The sequence below is a fragment of the Furipterus horrens genome, unplaced genomic scaffold (genome assembly GCF_987537825.1).
Source record: "Furipterus horrens unplaced genomic scaffold, mFurHor1.1.pri manual_scaffold_10, whole genome shotgun sequence".
Taxonomy (NCBI): Eukaryota; Metazoa; Chordata; class Mammalia; order Chiroptera; family Furipteridae; genus Furipterus; species Furipterus horrens.
Window position 1 is genome coordinate 99870284 of NW_028327180.1, and position 18087 is coordinate 99888370.

General features: G+C 53.4%; 1 protein-coding gene across 1 annotated transcript in view; it reads left to right on the top strand.

Moving 5' to 3' along the window:
- Nucleotides 1-17703, top strand: part of BAIAP2L1 (BAR/IMD domain containing adaptor protein 2 like 1) — a 64565-nt gene extending 46862 nt beyond the window's left edge. Inside the window, exons 8-14 of the mRNA XM_090288608.1 lie at nucleotides 119-286; nucleotides 2601-2745; nucleotides 4401-4611; nucleotides 5243-5320; nucleotides 6038-6224; nucleotides 15950-15987; nucleotides 16481-17703. Of these exons, the coding sequence (XP_090144734.1) occupies nucleotides 119-286; nucleotides 2601-2745; nucleotides 4401-4611; nucleotides 5243-5320; nucleotides 6038-6224; nucleotides 15950-15987; nucleotides 16481-16556 (903 nt within the window). The 3' untranslated portion in view covers nucleotides 16557-17703. The remainder of the gene's footprint in view (nucleotides 1-118; nucleotides 287-2600; nucleotides 2746-4400; nucleotides 4612-5242; nucleotides 5321-6037; nucleotides 6225-15949; nucleotides 15988-16480) is intronic.
- Nucleotides 17704-18087: the final 384 nt, after the last annotated feature.

Below are 18087 nucleotides of genomic sequence, written 5' to 3' on the forward strand. Positions count from 1 at the left end.
ACTTCTGGTGATAAGCCAGTGATATGTTACCAGTGATACCGTTTGATGTAATTTTTCTCAGCTCTTGAAACGATACAGCACACAATTATGCTCAGTTTTGTTTCCTTTGGGTTTACAGTCTGCAGAATTACTTAATTCCAAGCTGCCTCGGTGGCAGAAGACCTGTTGTGATGCCACCAAAGTACCAGAGGATATCATCAGTATGATAGAAGAGATTAAGACACCTCTCTCCACGCCCATGTCCTGGACGCCTCAGCCTTCACCCATGGTCGAGAGAAGCAACGTGGTAGGAACTGGTGATCTCTGGGGTTCCATTTGTGTGTTTACTCATGTGATCTGCATGAGGACCAAGGCCGCCATTGTTAGTGGGAATCAGGGGTCCCTCCTTTAAGGACAACTTCCCTCACTTAGCTTTCGTCAGCATTAGCTGTGCAAATGTTTTATACTATGTTTAGCTCTGTTCTCTTTGTTTTAGAAATTTTATTGCTACTGTTTTGAGTTGTAATGATTCCAACATCATAAGTTTATCCTCAATGAAGGACATATAGGTGTCTTAGAGAATAGATGAGCAGAACTCTGATGCCACTCATCACAATCTAAGGCACTTCAGGGGGAAAAACACTGTCGCCAAAGCAATGAATGTGAGCATTGTAGTTTGCTGCTCTTGAACCTGGGCCGTATTACTTTCCATCAGCACATGGAGATTTGGATCCAGCCTATAGTTAGAACACAAGTTCACCCCCCTCCCCACCTACAACTCTGAAGTAGCAGCAAGGACCCTAGAGACCAGCTGGCAGCCTACAGAAGAGACCCGCAGCTGCACGGGGGACAGAAAAGGGGCTGCCAGTGGACCCGACATGCCGGAGGGGTCCGCAGAATTGGTGCGCAGAGATCAGAATGGGAGGCAGCCTCAGCCCCAAGGCGTGCCGAGGGAAAGGTTCTCCAGGGGGCGGAGCAGCGAGCTCAGAGGCAGCGGGTACAAGCCGTGGGAGAACCCGGGACCTTTCTCCCTGCGCTGGTTGGGGACCTGATTCAGACCATCTTGGTTGGTGCATCCCTTCCCCTTGTCCAATTCCTGCTGAGCCGCAGGCGGCAGGGGCTTTTGTCCACTGGCCGAAACAGACGGCACAGGGCACCATCCTTGAAGTGTCTTCCCTCTCCCCACATCACAGCGGGCACTCTGTGACCGTGAGAACAGGCAAAACACAGGCTCTCCCATACAGTACAAAGAAGGGGGACGGCCATACGTGCAGAGGTGCACAGACATCCAGGGGTCACTGAGCAGGTGAAGAAACCACTGTCATAAAAAGACACCAACACGACTGGTACTGGAGGCAACAGAGCCAGCTGGGCAGAGGAGAGCTCCTTCGAAAGAGATGAAAGAATATTATATCCACAGAGAAGAATCAGCCAGTTCTTGGAGACTGGAAACTGGATGATTACTTAGAGTTGAAATGCTGTGTCTAGGATTTGCTTCAGAGCAATCCAGGCTCAGGGCGGAGGTGGGTGGCTAGCAATGGAAACTGCTGGAGCTAGGTGTTGGGTGCGTGGAGATTTGCTGGGCCATTCTCTCTACTTTTGCACCTGTTTGAACATTTTCCAAAATAAGAGCTTTTTGTTTTTCATTTCTCCCCCAACCCTCAAAAACAAAGCACACAGTAACAATAGATGGGCTCATTAGAAGACTGGAACTGCTTGGTAAATTAAGCCAAAAGTCCCTTCCAAAACGCAATGCAGAAACAGAAAGGGGACTTTTTAAAAAATCAGAAAGAGGATAAGCATCATGTTAGACCAGCTGAAACACAGGAGATATATTCAGCTGCCTAGCCAGCGTCCCCACCGTCTCTCTGATGGGGGTCCCAGGTTCAATGTGTCCAAGACCAGAGAACAGATTTTCTTGCCTCGACACCTGCCTCTCCACTTCTTCCCCTGCAGTAACTGACAGTGTCAGGCACAGGATGGCAGCTCCGCTCGCCCGTTATCTCACGCCGCTGTCAGCCTCTGGGCCGGCCCCACTGTGTCCGCTTTCCAAGCATGTCCTGAGTCCGGCCTCCCCGCGGCCTGGTCTCTCGCACGGCATCCAGAATGATCCTGGGCGCGTGGAAAAGACCAAAACAGTAGATTACAGGAGGTTAGGGATACGGAGAAAAATCTGACAGCTTGCTTACAAAGAAAAGAGAAACTATGCATACCAGGTTTCTGTGAGCGAAAATGATGTTAGGGATTACCGGAGCAGTACGCTCAAAGTTCTGCGGGAGAAGTATTTCAAATGTAGACTCCCCCGGCCCAGTGGTACTCCAGAGGAAGCCTAAAATCCACAGAAACAAGGTGGATTAGTGGGTGCCAGGGTGAGAGGGTATGGGGAGTAACGGCTTTGCTTTATTTGTTTTTGTTTTTAAAGATAACTGCTTTTTTTGTTTTTTTAAGACAAAATGAAAAAATACAGTATTCTTGAAATAATTCAAAACGGGGTACTGACCTACAACTAAGAGAACTTTGGGAAAAATTGGAATTTAAAGCATGCAATCCAGAACAGCCCTGGGAACCTATAATTTCATTGCTGCGTTATACTAATATTAACTAATAAACACTTCTCCCAGGTCAGGAAGGATTACGACACTCTTTCTAAATACTCACCAAAGGTGCCCCCCGCTCCTTCAGGCAGAGCGAATACCAGTCCTTTGATTGATATGTTCAATAACCCAGCAACAGTCACACAGAATTCAGGTAAGATCCTTCTTTTAAATTACTTTTCTAAACTTTTAACATAGATAGTTTAGATAAGTGTATCATGAGGCAGATGTAAGTATGTGTGTAGCACACGCCTCAGAACAAATAAAGGCCTGAGTTCATGATAAAACCAGAAGACACTGACACATACTAATTCTACTAATTGGTGTTTGTAAGAGTAAATACTATACTTACTGAAAGGTGTTATTTTTAAATAGAATATAATGCAGTGTGGTGATTGCGGGGGTGGGGTAAGGGGACTAAAGGGTGACGGGGAAACAATACAATACAAGTACATGTTTAAAATTTTTCTAAATTAAATAAAATAGAACAGAATGCACAGAGATCCTCCCACCGTGTCTCAGATTTGGTAGCAATTATAATAAGTTCCTTTTTTCAGTAAAACGAACTTAACAGTTCATGTGACAAAATTATGGTTCTTAATCTTACCAGTAGGCTCAGTTTGAATTATAATCAGTGATTTTCATCATCTCTCACAGCACATTATACTTTATGGAGACTTAAGACCAACTGCTTAAATTTCTGAACTCTGTTGATTGTATTTCAATAATCAGGGCCAGTTATTATTTGCAGACATTTCAGGGGGCTTTGGTTAGACTCGGCTCTGCCTCCAGCAGAGTCTTTGGCACCCAAGGCCCTGGAGACTCGTGGAGGCCAGCCCCTGTCTCTGCCTGGGTGTGTCCCAGGCCCCTGGGTGTGGGAGCCATGGCAACCAAGCCACGTGCTGGAGAGACCCGGGTTTCCACACGCAGCTGTTGGGGAAGGGATGAGACTTTCAGAATGGCAGCTGGGAAAATAATAGTCAGTAGTCGTCTGCCTTCGAAGGCAGGACTGCAAGTTATGGACAATATCAAGTTAAAACAGGTAGTGTTGCGTGCATCCCAGTCATTCAAACGATTCTTCCCGGTAAAAGCAAAATAAGGTTGCTGGTGGATTCAGCACCGCCAAGGTCATTAGAGAGCAGTGTGGTAAGAGGCTAGAGAAGTTTATATTTTAATTAGTAAGACTGTGCAAGAATAAAACAGAAAGAGGTCTTACATCGTTTTTAATTCTAAGCTAGCAGTATTTGACTGGAAAAATCTGAAAAAATTTCATTCCAGTTTTTTTTGGAGTGGTGAATATCAGGCTGTGTTTGACGAGGGACCGAAAGTGCGCGGCACACCGCTGCTTCGGGTCGTGCGGGACGGGCTGTGGCGCCAGGCCGCCCCGGGAGGCCTGAGAGCACCGCTGGTCAGTGGGGAGGGCTCAGCAGCGGCGCGCACCCTCGCAGCGCGTTTCCAGCTTTCTCCTTTTCTCTGTGGCCCAGGTCATGGGCAGTTGGGTTTGAGCAGAGGCCTCACACGGCCTCTGAGTCGTATTGAGGGAGCAGGGGAAGGACAACCGGGAGCACATTCGCTGGAGGAGCAGTCTGCCTCCCCAACAGAGCGGCCCTGGTTAAGGCCAAGGGCAGGGGAACCTTGGCAGACGCTGCTTTATCCTCTCGGTCTGCAAAAGGGATCCTGAGGGACAGACCTGGGGCCAGGGCTCGGCCTGTGCCCCCTGCAGTCCCTGTCCGTCCACACAGGTGAGGGTGTGGCCAGGGAACACGACTGGGGTTTGTGTGTTGGCAGTGACCTTTGAAAAGCCGTCACTGCTGTGTTCGTTTTCACCAGCTGCTTCAGAGGATCCCAGTTTACAGCGATCAGTTTCTGTTGCAACCGGACTGAACATGATGAAAAAGCAGAAAGTCAAAACCATCTTCCCGCACACCGCTGGCAGCAACCAGACCCTCCTCAGCTTCGCGCAGGGAGACGTCATCACACTGCTCATCCCTGAGGAGAAGGACGGCTGGCTTTACGGGGAGCATGACACCTCCAAAGCGTAAGGGCCCGCTCAGAAGGCGGGGCCGCTGGCTCTCCAGACAGCGGCCGTCTGTCCTGTCAGTGGCGGGTTGTCTTTGCGGACGTCCTAGCACATTAGCCAAGCGTTAAGGCCATAGTTCAGATCTAGGTCTGGTTTAGTTGACTGGACTTTGTCCCAGACTATTTCCTGCATGTGTGTGCCTGTATAGATAAATTTGATGCATAGATCATCAGATCGTATAAAGTCACCTCTGAAAGTAGGTTTAAGCATTCTCTTGTTTTGGGGGATTTTTGCTGTTGTTTTAAAACCGTGACTTGATTTCTCAAGGATGGTCTGCGTGTCAGATGTACTCTGAGACTCAGCACATAAATAGTTTAGATGCCAGCATCATCAATTCACCATGAGTATGTGCACAAGCCTTACTGCAAGGACATTTGGGTTTTCTGTGTAGATTATTCACCTATTAAATAAAACCAATACAGGGGAGAAGATAAAAAGGGAATCCAAATAAAATTAACACTGTATGTAAAATACATATTGTGCAATGTAGCGGAAGTGGCCCATCTGTCCCAGGTTGTCGTCAGTGTGTGTGTTGCTGACGTGTCTGCTGCCACCACCACAGCCAACTCTTTTCTCTCCTCACGTGTAGGAGGGGCTGGTTCCCGTCATCGTACACTAAGTTGCTGGAAGAAAACACAAAGGAGACAGTGAGCTTGCCCTCACCAAGGTAGGACTTGACTGGCTCATGTTCTCAGTGACGGAAAACTTGGCCTGCTGTGCTCAGGCGTGTCAGGAGTCCCTGCGTGTGTGAGAAGCCCGAGACCGTGGGGAGAAAGCAGGACCTGGCTGCTCCACACTCATTTCCTAGTGATTTCCATTTCCACGGGCTTCACTGACTGCTGTGAAGAGTCACCCCCAGACCCACCCCGCCAGCCCTCTGGCCCTGCTCCCAACGTCCCCACCACCCACAGTGGCTGCACCCAAGGCCCACCTGTCCCTGTTGACCCTCCTGAGTGGCCTGGAACACTGGGGCACAGGTTTTCTGATATGCTCTCCTGCCCAGGTTTCTTGGCCTTGCCCCTTGTTTACTTTCCTTCCACGTCCCCAGCCGTCCCTCTCGGCCTCCTGACAGGACACCTTCTGCCCACTGTTTAAACGTAGGCCTTCCTCGGGCTCCGTCCTCAGCCCTGGTCCCTTCTCTACTTCCCGGCTGTCCTGTCCACCCTCTGGTGTGGCCTTCCCCTGCCACCTCTGCCGCAGTGACCCCTGAGCCTGTCCCCAGGACTGGGTAATGACCATCGTCATCGTGTTGTTTCCGTGCTGGCATGTCCTCCCGCGCCCTTTGTGATCCATCTGCTGTCGTTCGGACCGTGGGGTGTTCTGGGTGTTTGGGCCCCCAGTGGCGGGGTCTTACCTAACCTGCGTTCTCCGACTTGGCCACCAGCCCAGCGCCGGTGAGAAGCATGAGCACGGTGGACCTGTCTGAGAAGGGCGGCGCTGCCGTCCCCATCCCCGCGCCGGACTACCTGGGCCGCCTGTCCGCGGGGGCGGCTGCCGAGAGGAGAGCGGAGGGCTCCAGGCCTCCTTCTGCCTTCAGAGCCCCGGAGCCCAGGCCGGACACCCCGTCTTCTGTGAGTAGAGCTGCTGCCTAACGTTCCGTGGACCCTGGGCCTGCGTGGCAGTGTCCGGAGGCGTGGGGTCGTCCCTGCCGGAGTGCGGGGCGGGGCCTCCTGCCCCTCCGCAGTCCCTCTCCGTCACCCACCCTCCCCCTCCTGCCTGCAGGCCTTCGGGTTTTATTTTGCCTGTAGGTGACGATTTACATGCAGTCCCTAGCGGGCTAGATTGTGTCAGGCGCTAACCTCTCCTTGCTCTCGGTCACAGCTGCCGTTGTTCAGTCACTTGGTCACCCTTTCTGTTTGCATTCCTGCCGTGTTCATGCTGTTTCCTAAAGAAAAGTTCAAGGTAGAAAGCAGTAACGTGATCCCTGCGCCTTCCGGAAGCGTTCACTTGGTACTGCGCGCCGTGCAAACGCCGTGTGTGCGTCCTCTCTGATCCTGAGCAGCCCTGTCAGAACGTCAAACGACCCCTATCACTCCTTTGACAACAGTGTCTGCTGAGTGCCAGGCCCAGGGGACAGGGCTCTGGACGTGTGACCAGAGGGCCAGGTGCCAACAGCATCCCTGCAGCCCGGCATCAGCCCCTCAGACCCGAAAGGGGGACCTAGGTGGCACATGGCTGTTTATAGCTGACTCCTGAGTGGCAAGGAGCCCGCCATCGGGGGTCGCGAGGCGCTTCCCAGATGGAAGGAGCAAGTTTAAAACTCCTGAGGAGGGCACACGCTGGGCGTCCCTGAGGAACAGAGAAAGCAGGCAATGGTTCCAGGACACCAGAGAGTCGGGGGGCCCCTGTCCCCCCTGTTCTTCAGGCCAGATCATGTGGGGGCGGGCGGCCGGGGCGCCTGACGGCCTGTCCGGCACTTGGCTGCGCGGTGTGGCCGGCAGGGGCGGGGGGGGGGGGGTGCAGGGGCAGAGAGCGGTGAGTGTGGCTGAGAGAGGAAACCCGTGAAGTCGGTGTTTGGGAGGGGAAGAACGTGAGTGCTTCAAAGAGCAATAGGAACGCAGCGCCAATGCCAGATGCTCGTTTAGGATTTGGGATCCAGATTTACCACGAACCCCGTCAGTGTGGGGTTCGCCCAGCAGCATGCAGCTGCCCCGCGGGAAGGCAGAGCACGGAGAGGGGGCTGCACTTCACGCCCCAGGTGCACACGGCTCGGAGCCCCCGCAGGGCGCTGTCGGCTGTCCACACACGGTCGTGCAGTAGCTGCCGTTTCATTATCCGCCAGTTCCTGCGCGGTCCTTTCTGCAGGGCACGCGGAAGCCCTCTCCCTGCTCCTCCCGGCCGCAGCTCCGTCCCATCCACACCGCAGCTGGGGGTCCTTGCTCAGGTGTGAGCGACGCACGGGCGGACCCTCTGAAATGGGAGCCCTCCAAAAAATGGGCCCTGTGTTTTCCCATGAGCCTTAGGCATTGTGGAACACGCCTGCCTGTCACAGGCTGCCGTGGTGGCGTGTGTAGCCCAGGAAGTGCAAGGCTTTGCAGTCCCATTCAAGTGTGTCTTTGGCCTCCCAGATAAGTTCACCACACAATATTTCATTTGCAGCTTTATCGTTGCAAATGACCACAAATATCAAACTCCAAAAATTACTTTCAAAGAAGGATATGTGGCTGTTGGAAGCGGAGCTTTTCCATCCTGTCATCCTGGAGGTAGATGCAGCAGCTGGAGGAACTGCTGGGAAGGGCAGGGATATCAAATGCTGCTTTATTAAAGGCCATACTACATGTTAAAACAATATTCAAACTATTTGGAAGTGATCTTAAGGCATTTCTAAAAGCATAAAAATTCCTTTTATTTAAAAAAAAACTTATACAACTTCATGCTATAAAACCCAGGGTCCAAGCTGTGCAGGCATGACCTGTCAGTCTACAGAGCCTTCCCATTTCTGTTTGATTTTCAGCTTTTCCTCATGGAAAAATTCGAACATACATATAAGTGAAAAGAGTAACCTAATGATCTAATAACCTAAGAACAGTCATCAATTCATTTACCTATCTTGTTTTTATCTCTCCACCACCCACTCCCCGACCAATTTGAAGCTAATGCCAGACTTCATATCGTTTGTAAATATCTTAAAGTTCCTTTTTTATGTGACCACAGTACCAATGAGCATATCTTTAAAAGTTGACAGTAATTCCTGAGTATCATCAGCTGGTTGGGTCAAGTTTTTGATTGTCTCATTAAAAATTCCTGGAGAGTATAGCTGTTTGAATCTGGGTCCAGGTCAGCTCCATACACTGGGGTTGGTTGCTGAGGCTCCTGACAAGTCCTTGTCTGTCTGCAGGTCTCCTCTGTCTCTTCTTCCTTGTTAGTCACCTGAAGGAGAACCTTCAGGGTGTGTGTTCCCAGTCTGGGTTTTGCTGGTCACAGCCACGTGGTGTGTCCTTTCCTATGTCCTCTTTCTTTATTTCCAGCCTTGATTGTGGTCTCTTGTTGTTTGTTAGCCTGTTTTGTTTTGCTAGAGCATTTCATTGGCCATGGCTAGTCCATCAGGGGGCACACGAGTCCCATGTCCCTCTTTCTGTGATATTAGCGGCCATTGATAATGACCACTGAGCCCCATTACCTGATTAAGATTGTATAATGCCTTTTAAGGTAAAAGGAGTCTTGCCTCCAAATCATAGCCAGCACTGAAATGATAAATGGACACACTGACCTTCTAGCCATCACAGCCGTCCATGTTAGACCAGGGTAACGTGTCTTACCATGTAGATGACGCTGACGGAGCAAAGCACTGATGCAGTTCTTACTGCACTGAATTGGGTAAACTGAATGATCCTGTTTTTAAATATCCACAGAGTCAATAATGATATTCATTATTTAGCATTTAAACTTGAAATGCGGTCTGACCTAATTTTTAAACCTCTTTGGTGGCTGGGTCGAAACAGACTGTCGATGTAGGAAGGCTGCCTTGAAAAGGGCTGAGTGTCCAGTAAACTGTTCCTGCCGCTTCCTTGAGCAGCGGAGCTTTCTTCCAAGGGCTGCGGGAGGCGCCCCGCTGTGTGCTCTGTGGCCACCTCCCCTCCTCTGTGGCAGGCCCCCTGGCAGCCTCTGCCCTTCCCACCCGGACCCCAGTGCAGGAGGCCTGGGCTCGCACTCCCAGCCTGCTCCCAGACCTTCGCGTCCCCCGAAGCCCCCCTGCCTCCCACACACCACCTCCACCCGATCTGTAACCTGAAGTCTCCCAGCGAAACCCTGGACCTGCTGGCTTCCTTGGTGATTCTGCCATGCAGGTGAGGAAGAGCCAACAGCAGCCCTTCGCGCACTCCGCCGGGAGCTGAAGAGGAGGAAGCACTTCCTCCCCGGCTCCGTGAGGCTGGCGTTGCCCTGACTTCTGTCTTGCAGGCTGGAAGTCCTTTTTCAGTCTCACGTTTTCACAGCCTTTAGCCTTTGGTTTCATTTAAGAACATTTACGAGCCCCAAGTACCTAATGAAAATGCCCTGCTTGTGTGAGTTCCAGTGGTGATTTCAGTTGTCATTGATTTTACAAGTGTTAGAATAATTAATGTTGTTGAACTCTTAATAACTGAAACCGTCCATAAAATGGCATGTTTATACTGCAAGCAGGTATAGAGTTGATTCCTACAGTGAGGTCACAATTGGTAACTTTGGCAACAAAAATTTCTGTGACATCCGACTACTGTGCCCAACCAGACTTCTTCCTAAACACAATCAGGGCGGCGTGTATCAGCGTACTGCGGCGGGGCTCTGGGTCGTGGAGGGACCTTCACCCTGGGGTTCGTCCCTGGGCGTTACTGGCGGCTTACGGTCTAGGCCTGGGCTGGGCCGTGGGGAACTACCAGGAGTAAGACCAACCCAGGAGTTGAGTGCAGTGAACAGCGTGTTTATTGTGTGTGTAAACAGGGCAGCTGGGCTCCGGCCCCTGGAAGCGTCAGAGGCAGCTTCGTGGGGGCAGATGCATTGGAGCTGAGTTCGAAAGGAGGAGCTCTGACCAATTGCATGGCCTCCAGGCGTGCACTCTAGGCACTCGGGTAGCTGGCTGCTGTCTGGGGCTGTTGTCTGAGAAGCGGCGGGACAGGCCCGGAGTCGGGCACCGAGCGGGCAGGACCTGCAGGCGGCCGAGGGTGGGCGCTGGGGCTGGGAGGTGGGCCGGCCTTGCCGTCCCGGGGAAGACGGCGGTCGGTGTAAATGGGAGGGGTTCAGGTGCGAGCTGACAGCTGGTGACTCACTGGTGTGGCCGACACGGGAGAAGCCTCTGTCCCGTCAGACCTCGGGGAGCGGGTCTGGGTTACTCACGTTTGCGTATTTTGTAGGCTTTAAAAATAATAATAATTTATGTAATTTTGAGCCCCATTTTTTTAATATACTAACATTATAAAGGAAAAACATTCTTATCTGAAATTAAGTTACACATTTAACTACTAGAAAAATATAATTGTTTTGGATCAAATTTCTAAATAATTAAAAATAATCAGGGTCCCATAAGTATGATTGTATTCATGAAAGGCAAAGCTACTTATAGTTTTTCTTTTTGTTTTGTTTTACATTTTATTTATTTTTAGAGAGAGGGGAAGGGAGTGAGAAAGACAGGGAGAGAAACATCAGTGAGTGGTTGCCTCTCATGCACCCACAACTGGGGGCCTGGCCCACAATCCAGGCAAGTGCCCTGACTGGGAATCAAACCAGCGACCCTCTGGTTCACAGGCCGGTGCTCAGTCCGCTGAGCCACACCAGCCAGGGCTACTTACGGTTTTTTAAAGTTCGTACAAGTTGATAGGCGCCCCACACCCACCCCCGCTCCCCAGTGTTAATAAACGAATTAAAAGTTATCTCTACGATTTGACATACTCTGTTAAACATAGAAAGAAATGGCTTTTTGGTTAAAATTTTGTGTAAAATTCTACTATGAAGTAATCAAATTGATATTTTATCCCACCCTTGAGACGGATATAAGGATGAACTCTTGAATTAACATTTTTCAAGTCCGTGCTACTTGAAGTAAACATACGTTTTAATATTTTTTTTCCTCCTCAAATGTTGCCATTTGCTAGATACATTAAACCCGCTGAAATGAGGTTTCCTTTTAAATCCTGGCAGGCACAGCTATAGGTTTTGGCTACAGAGCAAAGTACAAGTTTGGTCAACAGTCCCTTTGTAAAAATTAAAAGTACTAACATTTTTCTACTTATAAATAACCCAGAGAGTTTCTATTTTGGTAGAAATTTTGGAAAACAGACCAAGCATTGAAAAGAAAATTTTAGTTACCTATAATTTCACTTCCAGGGTGACTGCACACTTCATTCAGTTTCCTTTGAGGGGGACACAGGTAGATACATTCAGAGACGTAAGGGCTGCCTCTCCCTCCCGCACCAAGGCCCGCACAGTGGCCGCCACTCCTCTCCTCGGATCTTAGCGCCTCAGGGGACACAGGAGCCCCGGGCGCTCTGCCCGGCTCCGAGGACCTGCTGGGCCACGGAGGGACCGCTCCGGCCATGGGCAGCGCCTTCATGCCCTCACGGCGCCTCCTGAGCTGCGCCCAAAGGCGACAGCAGCTGAGGTCCCAGCTCTGGAATCTCGGCCGGCTGCTGGTCGGTGTCCCTCAAGGAGAGCACCGTCGGTGAGGGGCGCCATCCGTGCGGGGCTGGCAGGTGGCTGTATTACTTTTCTCATCTGGAGGATATTGGAAAACTCCGATTAATAAAGGTCACAAGAAAAGATTCACCGACGTTTAAAAGTCAGCAAGGGCAGTAAGGTCTGAGGCACTGCTAGCCCTGGTTCCAGGACGCTCACTTTTCCTGATCCATGACACGAAGTGCATCTGACCTTGGGATGACGAGGGTAATGATCAAGAATTAAGTGGGGCATGTGTCGCAGGGGCGCGGCGAAGGTAGGTGACTGGCCTGTGGTTCTGTCACTAGCATCTTCTGAGGTATGTTTCAAGATCCTGTGCAGACTGCAGAAGAGAAAATGCAGCTGTCCCCAAACTACACCCTTGTGTGCCCCCTCTGCCGACCTTCCTCGGCCAGTCAGACAGGCTTCCCCGTTTCGTAACTGCCGCGTTCCAGGAGCGCGCTGGGGGGGACGAGCAGGCCCGCTGCAGGGCGGACGGGAGAACCGGTTCTGCTCCAGAGAGTAGCCTCAGGGGAGGCGGAAATTCCTGTCCGCGAGAGCCTCTCCCAGCGCCAGCAGGAGGCACGGACCCCGTCTTCTGCGTGTCAGGGGGCAGCAGCGACAGGTGTTCTTCCAGAAAGCACCCCGGAGGATCGGGGCTCAGAGAGGAACGCCCAGAACTACATCCAGGACAGCTGCCACCAGACCCAGGGGCAGCTGAGCACTGGGAAGTGGATAGTGCGACTAAGGAGTTGAGTTTTTATTTAAAGTTTTTATTTCATTTTAATCTGGTCCTACACGGCTAGGGGCCACCGTGCTGGGCAGTCAAGTGTCGGTCACACAAGGCAGAGTACATTCCACTTCAAACCTGACCGAGCCCTGCCCCGGCCCCTCGAGGGCAGGGACCCAGTCCTGGGACTGCACAGCTCCAAGTCCTTACGCTTTCCTCAGCTGAAATGTCGGGGGGAAGTATGCTCTCCCTCAGCCAAAGGCGGGGGTTCTTGGAGCTGGCAAAGCATTTTTCTGTGCAGTTTTTACATATAAGCAGCCATCAGTCACTGTCAGTGATGCGTCGTTTTGTTTCAGCACCGGGACACTTGGGCTTAAGTACACTGCACACCTAATACCGGGGGGCGGAACGTCTCTGAACCCACTAACCACGACAGCTCCTGCGGCTGCCCTGTGACCAGGGTCCAGCCTTCTCCCTCAGGCAGGGGCGCAGGTGTGGGGCTGAAGCACGCCCTTCCCTACTGCAGTGGCAGCGGAGCTTTAAGTCATCAGAGAATAGGCTGTAAAGGCCACCGGAGGACCACGCCCACCTTCACATCAAAGTGGGGGCCTCGGTGCGGCCTCCGTGTGGGCCGTGGGCCAGGGGAGTTGGGTTTCCCCCGGCCAGGCTTGTGTGTCCCCGGTTTAAGATAGATCGGAGGTTGTGAATTGGGAGGTAAGTCTGGCCCGCGGCTGAGAACTGGCATCCACTGTAACGTGTAAAACAAGCATCAGAGCTGCTTATGCTGCAGGGCACAGGGCTGACCTCGGCTGGCTTCAGAGGTGCAGGGAGGCTGTGTTTGCAGGAGGTGGCGGGCCAGAGAGGGCAGGCACCAAAGATGCACTCAGGGCCACCTCTCGCCACCAGCCCTGCCTTCTGCGGTGTGGGTGTGGGGACCTGCGTCATCCCGACGGGGCCACAGAGGTCCCTTCCTCTGAGTGTCTGTGGGCCACCTGGGAAACGGGCTGAGCTGACCAGGACTGCCTGGAAGCCGGGACCCACTGGTCTTCTTCGAGGCAAGTGGGCCTGTGGTGGGCGCCCAGGCAGGGACCTGGGTGGGAGGAGTGCCATGTGTGTCAGCGGTGCCCACTCAAGTGGACTGGGGTCCGGGTTTTCTGTGGTGAGGTCACGTTCCTCAGTCTGCCTGTTCCCACTTGGCCACGGTTGGCGGGTGCGGGCTGTCCCGCCGCACAGCGCCCTCGCTGCCCTGACGACACGCCCGCCTCCGTGTGCGCCCGGCTCCGAGCCCTGTGACCCTGTCCTGCAGGGGGTGCTCCGGCCCAGGCCGTGGGCGCCAGGAGGGGGCCCGGAACACGCTACAGCAGCCCAGCCGGAGGGGCCAGCCCAGCGGGAGGGGCCAGGGCCACAGAGCCCGGCTTTGCCGTGTCCCCTGAGCCCAGCAGGAGCCATACTGAGGTCAGGTCCAGGACAGGGGACCCCAAGCCCTACCGCATGGCCTGAGGGAAGCGGTGGAGGCAGCAGGCAGGACAGCCACCACTCACAGGGCTCCCAGAGCCCGCCGACGAGAGGGAGGGGGCTGTCGGGGGGGGGGGTCCGTGGCGGGGCGGGGGTCTGAAGACCCCCGGGGCTGGGGTGCGCTTCCTCACTGGACGGACAGCGGCGCCGGGTCCAGCCTGGGGGCCCTTCGTCATGACCACGGCAGGGGGCTGGGTGGGAGGCGTTGGAGGGGAACCTTTCTGAAAACACGTTTGTCATGGTAAACATAGAAAAGTGCACGGCAACGTCACAAAGCGCCGTGTGTGACCCGCCCCCACGTGAGAACGGGCACCTGACCCACCCCCCGCGTCAGCCCCAGCACTGAGTGCTGCAGGCTGCCGTCGTCGGGTCTCTGGGCTCCTTCTCTGCACAGGTGGCTGCTTCCTGTCACTGTCCTCTCCAGGATGGATGGCGGCACCTCTCCTCCACCTCTGTCTCTCTCACGTTGCGGGCTGGGCACCCAGGTGACACAAGGCAGCCAACTCGTTCTGGAGCTCTGGGGGCGGGAGGCCCCCTGGGAACAAGCGCCGAGGCTTTGCCTTGACAGTCGGGGTGCTCCCAGGTGGGGTGTTTCTCGTTGCCAGGTCAGGGCAGAGCCTCCTCAGACGTGGCTTACGTGGTACAGACACTGTCCCGCCCTGGGGAAGGCAGGCGGGAGGACGTGGTTGCCACTGTGCAAGTGGAGGCCGAGCTGGGACTCCAGTTTGGCAGGAAGTGCGCTTCCCAGGCCAACAGGACTCAGCTGCCCTTCCTCCTGACCTGGGGCCTCAGGGACCTCCCCGGCACCAGGGCCCCCATTCTAGGCTGTCTGCTCAGGGTGCTACTGGCAGCCTGGTGTGTTTCCATCCCTAAGTCGCTCTGTGATGTGAGTGCCACAGCAGGAATGCTCGCCCTGGGCCTGCCAGGGACGCGCCGCATGCCCTGCTGGGCACTTGGAACCTTGTTGGGATGCACTGCGCAGGGCAGCTGCTTTGTGCTTGAGTAAGAAAAGCAGGCACTGCTCTGCCTCCTGGTGCTGGGGCGCCCCATCAGGATAACTGCTGCGCTTGGGGTTCAAGGTCAAGATGTGTGGTTCTCAGAGACAGCAGGCGCAGGCCTGGAGTAGCCCCAGTATCCCTAGCCCTCCGCCTTGAGTCGGTACGTCCAAAACCCAGTTGAGGCCCCCCAAGGGGCCCTGGTCCAGGTCTCTCCCCATGTGGCCTTCCACCACCGCGGGGAGGGCGAGGAGCTGTCTGGTCGGTGCTCAGAGGCCTGCGCACCCAGACCACAGGGCTGCGGGGAGCTCTCAGCGCAGGCAGGTCCGACAGCGGCACACTGCCCTCTCCTGGGCGGCCCCGCGCTCTGACCAGCGCCTCTTCCAACAGCCTAAACAGAGTGAGAGCAATCTCACAGCTGCAGACTTTTTGTGATGAGGGCAGGAAGGCACACACCTGGTCCCGGGCCACAGTAGGGGACCCCCAAGCCCCCCGAAGGCAGCAACAGTGTTCACACATTCATCTTCTCTTCTCCTTACCTTGTGGGACTCCCTGCGAGGTCGCTGGCTGTGGGCACCCAACCCGACAAGGTCTCTCTCCTGCTCATTGTGTTTTCACGGCTTCACTCAGGGTTGCGCCTCCAAAAAGCCAACGGCAGTCGCTTCGCGCCTGAAAGGCTGTGGGCAGGGGCCCTTTATTCCCCCTCGGCATCTGATGGTCCAGCCCTTGTGAGGGTCCCTCTCAATCTTTAAAGTGTGTTCTGGTTGTGCCTTTATTCTTTCAAGGTATCCAAATAGTCTCAAATGACTCGAGTCAGAACATCTGTAGCTTTAAACAGTCCCTTGTTTTAGATGCCTTTATCTGCAGGTCTTACTTAAAATGTCCCAATTTCACGAGCCTTCCATGAACTTCCTCTTTCTCTTTCTCACAGAATAATACAAACGGGACTGCAAAGCATCCTTTCCTCAGGTACGTAACTCTCCACTCTCCACACGCCCTTCCAAGCTGCCAGCTGCACTCCCCGTCAGTGAGCAGCCTATATGGCCCCCAGGAGGCCTGATCCTGAGCACGGCCTCAGGCCTGTGGGGTCAGGAAAATGCGGCCCCCTGGTTCCCATCACGGTCCGAGGAGGCATCTGCCCAGATGCAAGAGGTTGGCCTCCTGGTCACACACTGTGCTTGGCAACTTAATAATGCCTGGTCCTAGGTGGCTGTCCCACCTAGCCCCTACCATATAGGGCTGCAGAGAGCGGGGCTCTCCTGTGTCCAAAATGTTGGCTCTTTGGATAGTTCTGCACCAGGTGGCATGCAGAGAACACCACGATGAAACTTTCTATTGTCAGGAAAGGCTGTCTGGAATTTACATAAGGTATACAATTTACAGAGCAAGAACAACCTTTTAGCTCCTTTAAAATCAGATTCCCATCTTGTAGTATTTCCTGCATTTTTTTCTTCCCCCACAGTGGAGAAAACCCCTTTGCTACTGTGAAACTCCGACCCACGGTGACAAATGACAGATCAGCACCCATCATTCGATGAAAAGACGGCCGAGGAATCGTTCAGGATCTTCTAATGCTAAGTTCTCACTTGCAAAACGATCATTTGTTATGTGCTGTTAACTCCTAACGCTTCACTGAGGGCGCCTGATTTTAAATGTACACTTGAGCAAATCAATGCATTTTCGCAATTTCATAGTTGGGCCTGCACATTTCTGTCTTTTAAGAAGATAAATTAGTTCTGTGACCAACTCAGTCATTTAAAGTGTTTTCTTCGTATTCTGTTCAAAAACCAGTAAATTTGGCCCCACGCCTTCCTGTATCCCTCTTTGAATACTCTGATTACTTTTTCAACAGCCAGAATAAGGGGTAGTCTGCGCTTTCGTGACTGGTTTACTGCCCCGACCACAAATGAAACCACAGTTGTACTTTCTAAAAAGCACCTGCTCTTAAGCAGCGTTGTGTTTATCTAAAGAATAATCTTAAGCACTGTAATTATGAGAGTATTCTATAAAATTTAATTTTTAACTTAATTTTTAGTCAAATGCAGAGCTACCCAAGACGGAGAAATCCCAACGTTCCCCGTGATGTACACACAGCTGTGGAGTGCTGAGCCCTTCTGCCTGTGCCTAGCACAGCTTTGACACTTAGTACTTGAAAAATTCCCCAGGGCCCCTGCATCAGGTAGTTCTAAGCTGCCCCCGGGCATGACCGATGAAAGCCCGCCAGGCCAGGCCGCCAGCGGGCCCCGCTCCCAGGGAGACGCGTGCACTGAGGAGTCCACGTGCGGGAACCGCAGTGCTCTCGCTGAGCTGGCCGACCAAAGCTGCCCCGGTCACTCATTTCCTCTGCCACCTGCCATCAGGCACTGATGCACACAGTGCTCGTGAGCCGGGACCACCTCCGGGGGCCGGGAGGGGGTGTGTGTTCGCGGAGGCCTGCCGTCACGCAGCAGGAACCTGGGCTTCCCTGCGAGGGAACGCCGAACAAGCGGCCGAGTCGCTGCTGGCTGTCAGGGAGGAGCCCCCTTTTGGAGGCGTGGAGAGTCACGATTAAGTCACACCCGGGCCAGTCACTGTGTGGGCAGGGAAGGGAGGCTTATTGCTCACATACCTCCTTTGGTCTTACTTTCTATGAGTTTGAACTTGGCCAAGAACAACTGCAATAAAACCAGTGTGTGTGACACTTCAGGTTCATGGTCCTGTCCTCCTCCTGGCTGGGTCGGCGCAGGGGGGCTGATGACACAGGATTATGTGAGGGCTTCCCAGGACTGAGTCAGGCCAAGTGCGGATGTGGAGCAGCACCCCCGTCTTGAGAGAAGACACTCCATCCAGCCACGAAACCACAACCAAGTTCAGTTAAGTGGCCACTGCTCCTCTCACCATTTAGGTAAGAGCAGCATTCATAGGTAAGAGCAGCGTTCACAGAAGCCCATTATTTTCAGCAGTGGGGAGGGGACAGGGCAGGGGTTTTAGAGGCATGTTAATAAGGAGATGGGGTGGGTCTGTCAGCCAGGCCCCAGCCCCAAGAGCCCCATCCACTCTGGGATCTCCCGGCTTTGTTACAGGGACGCT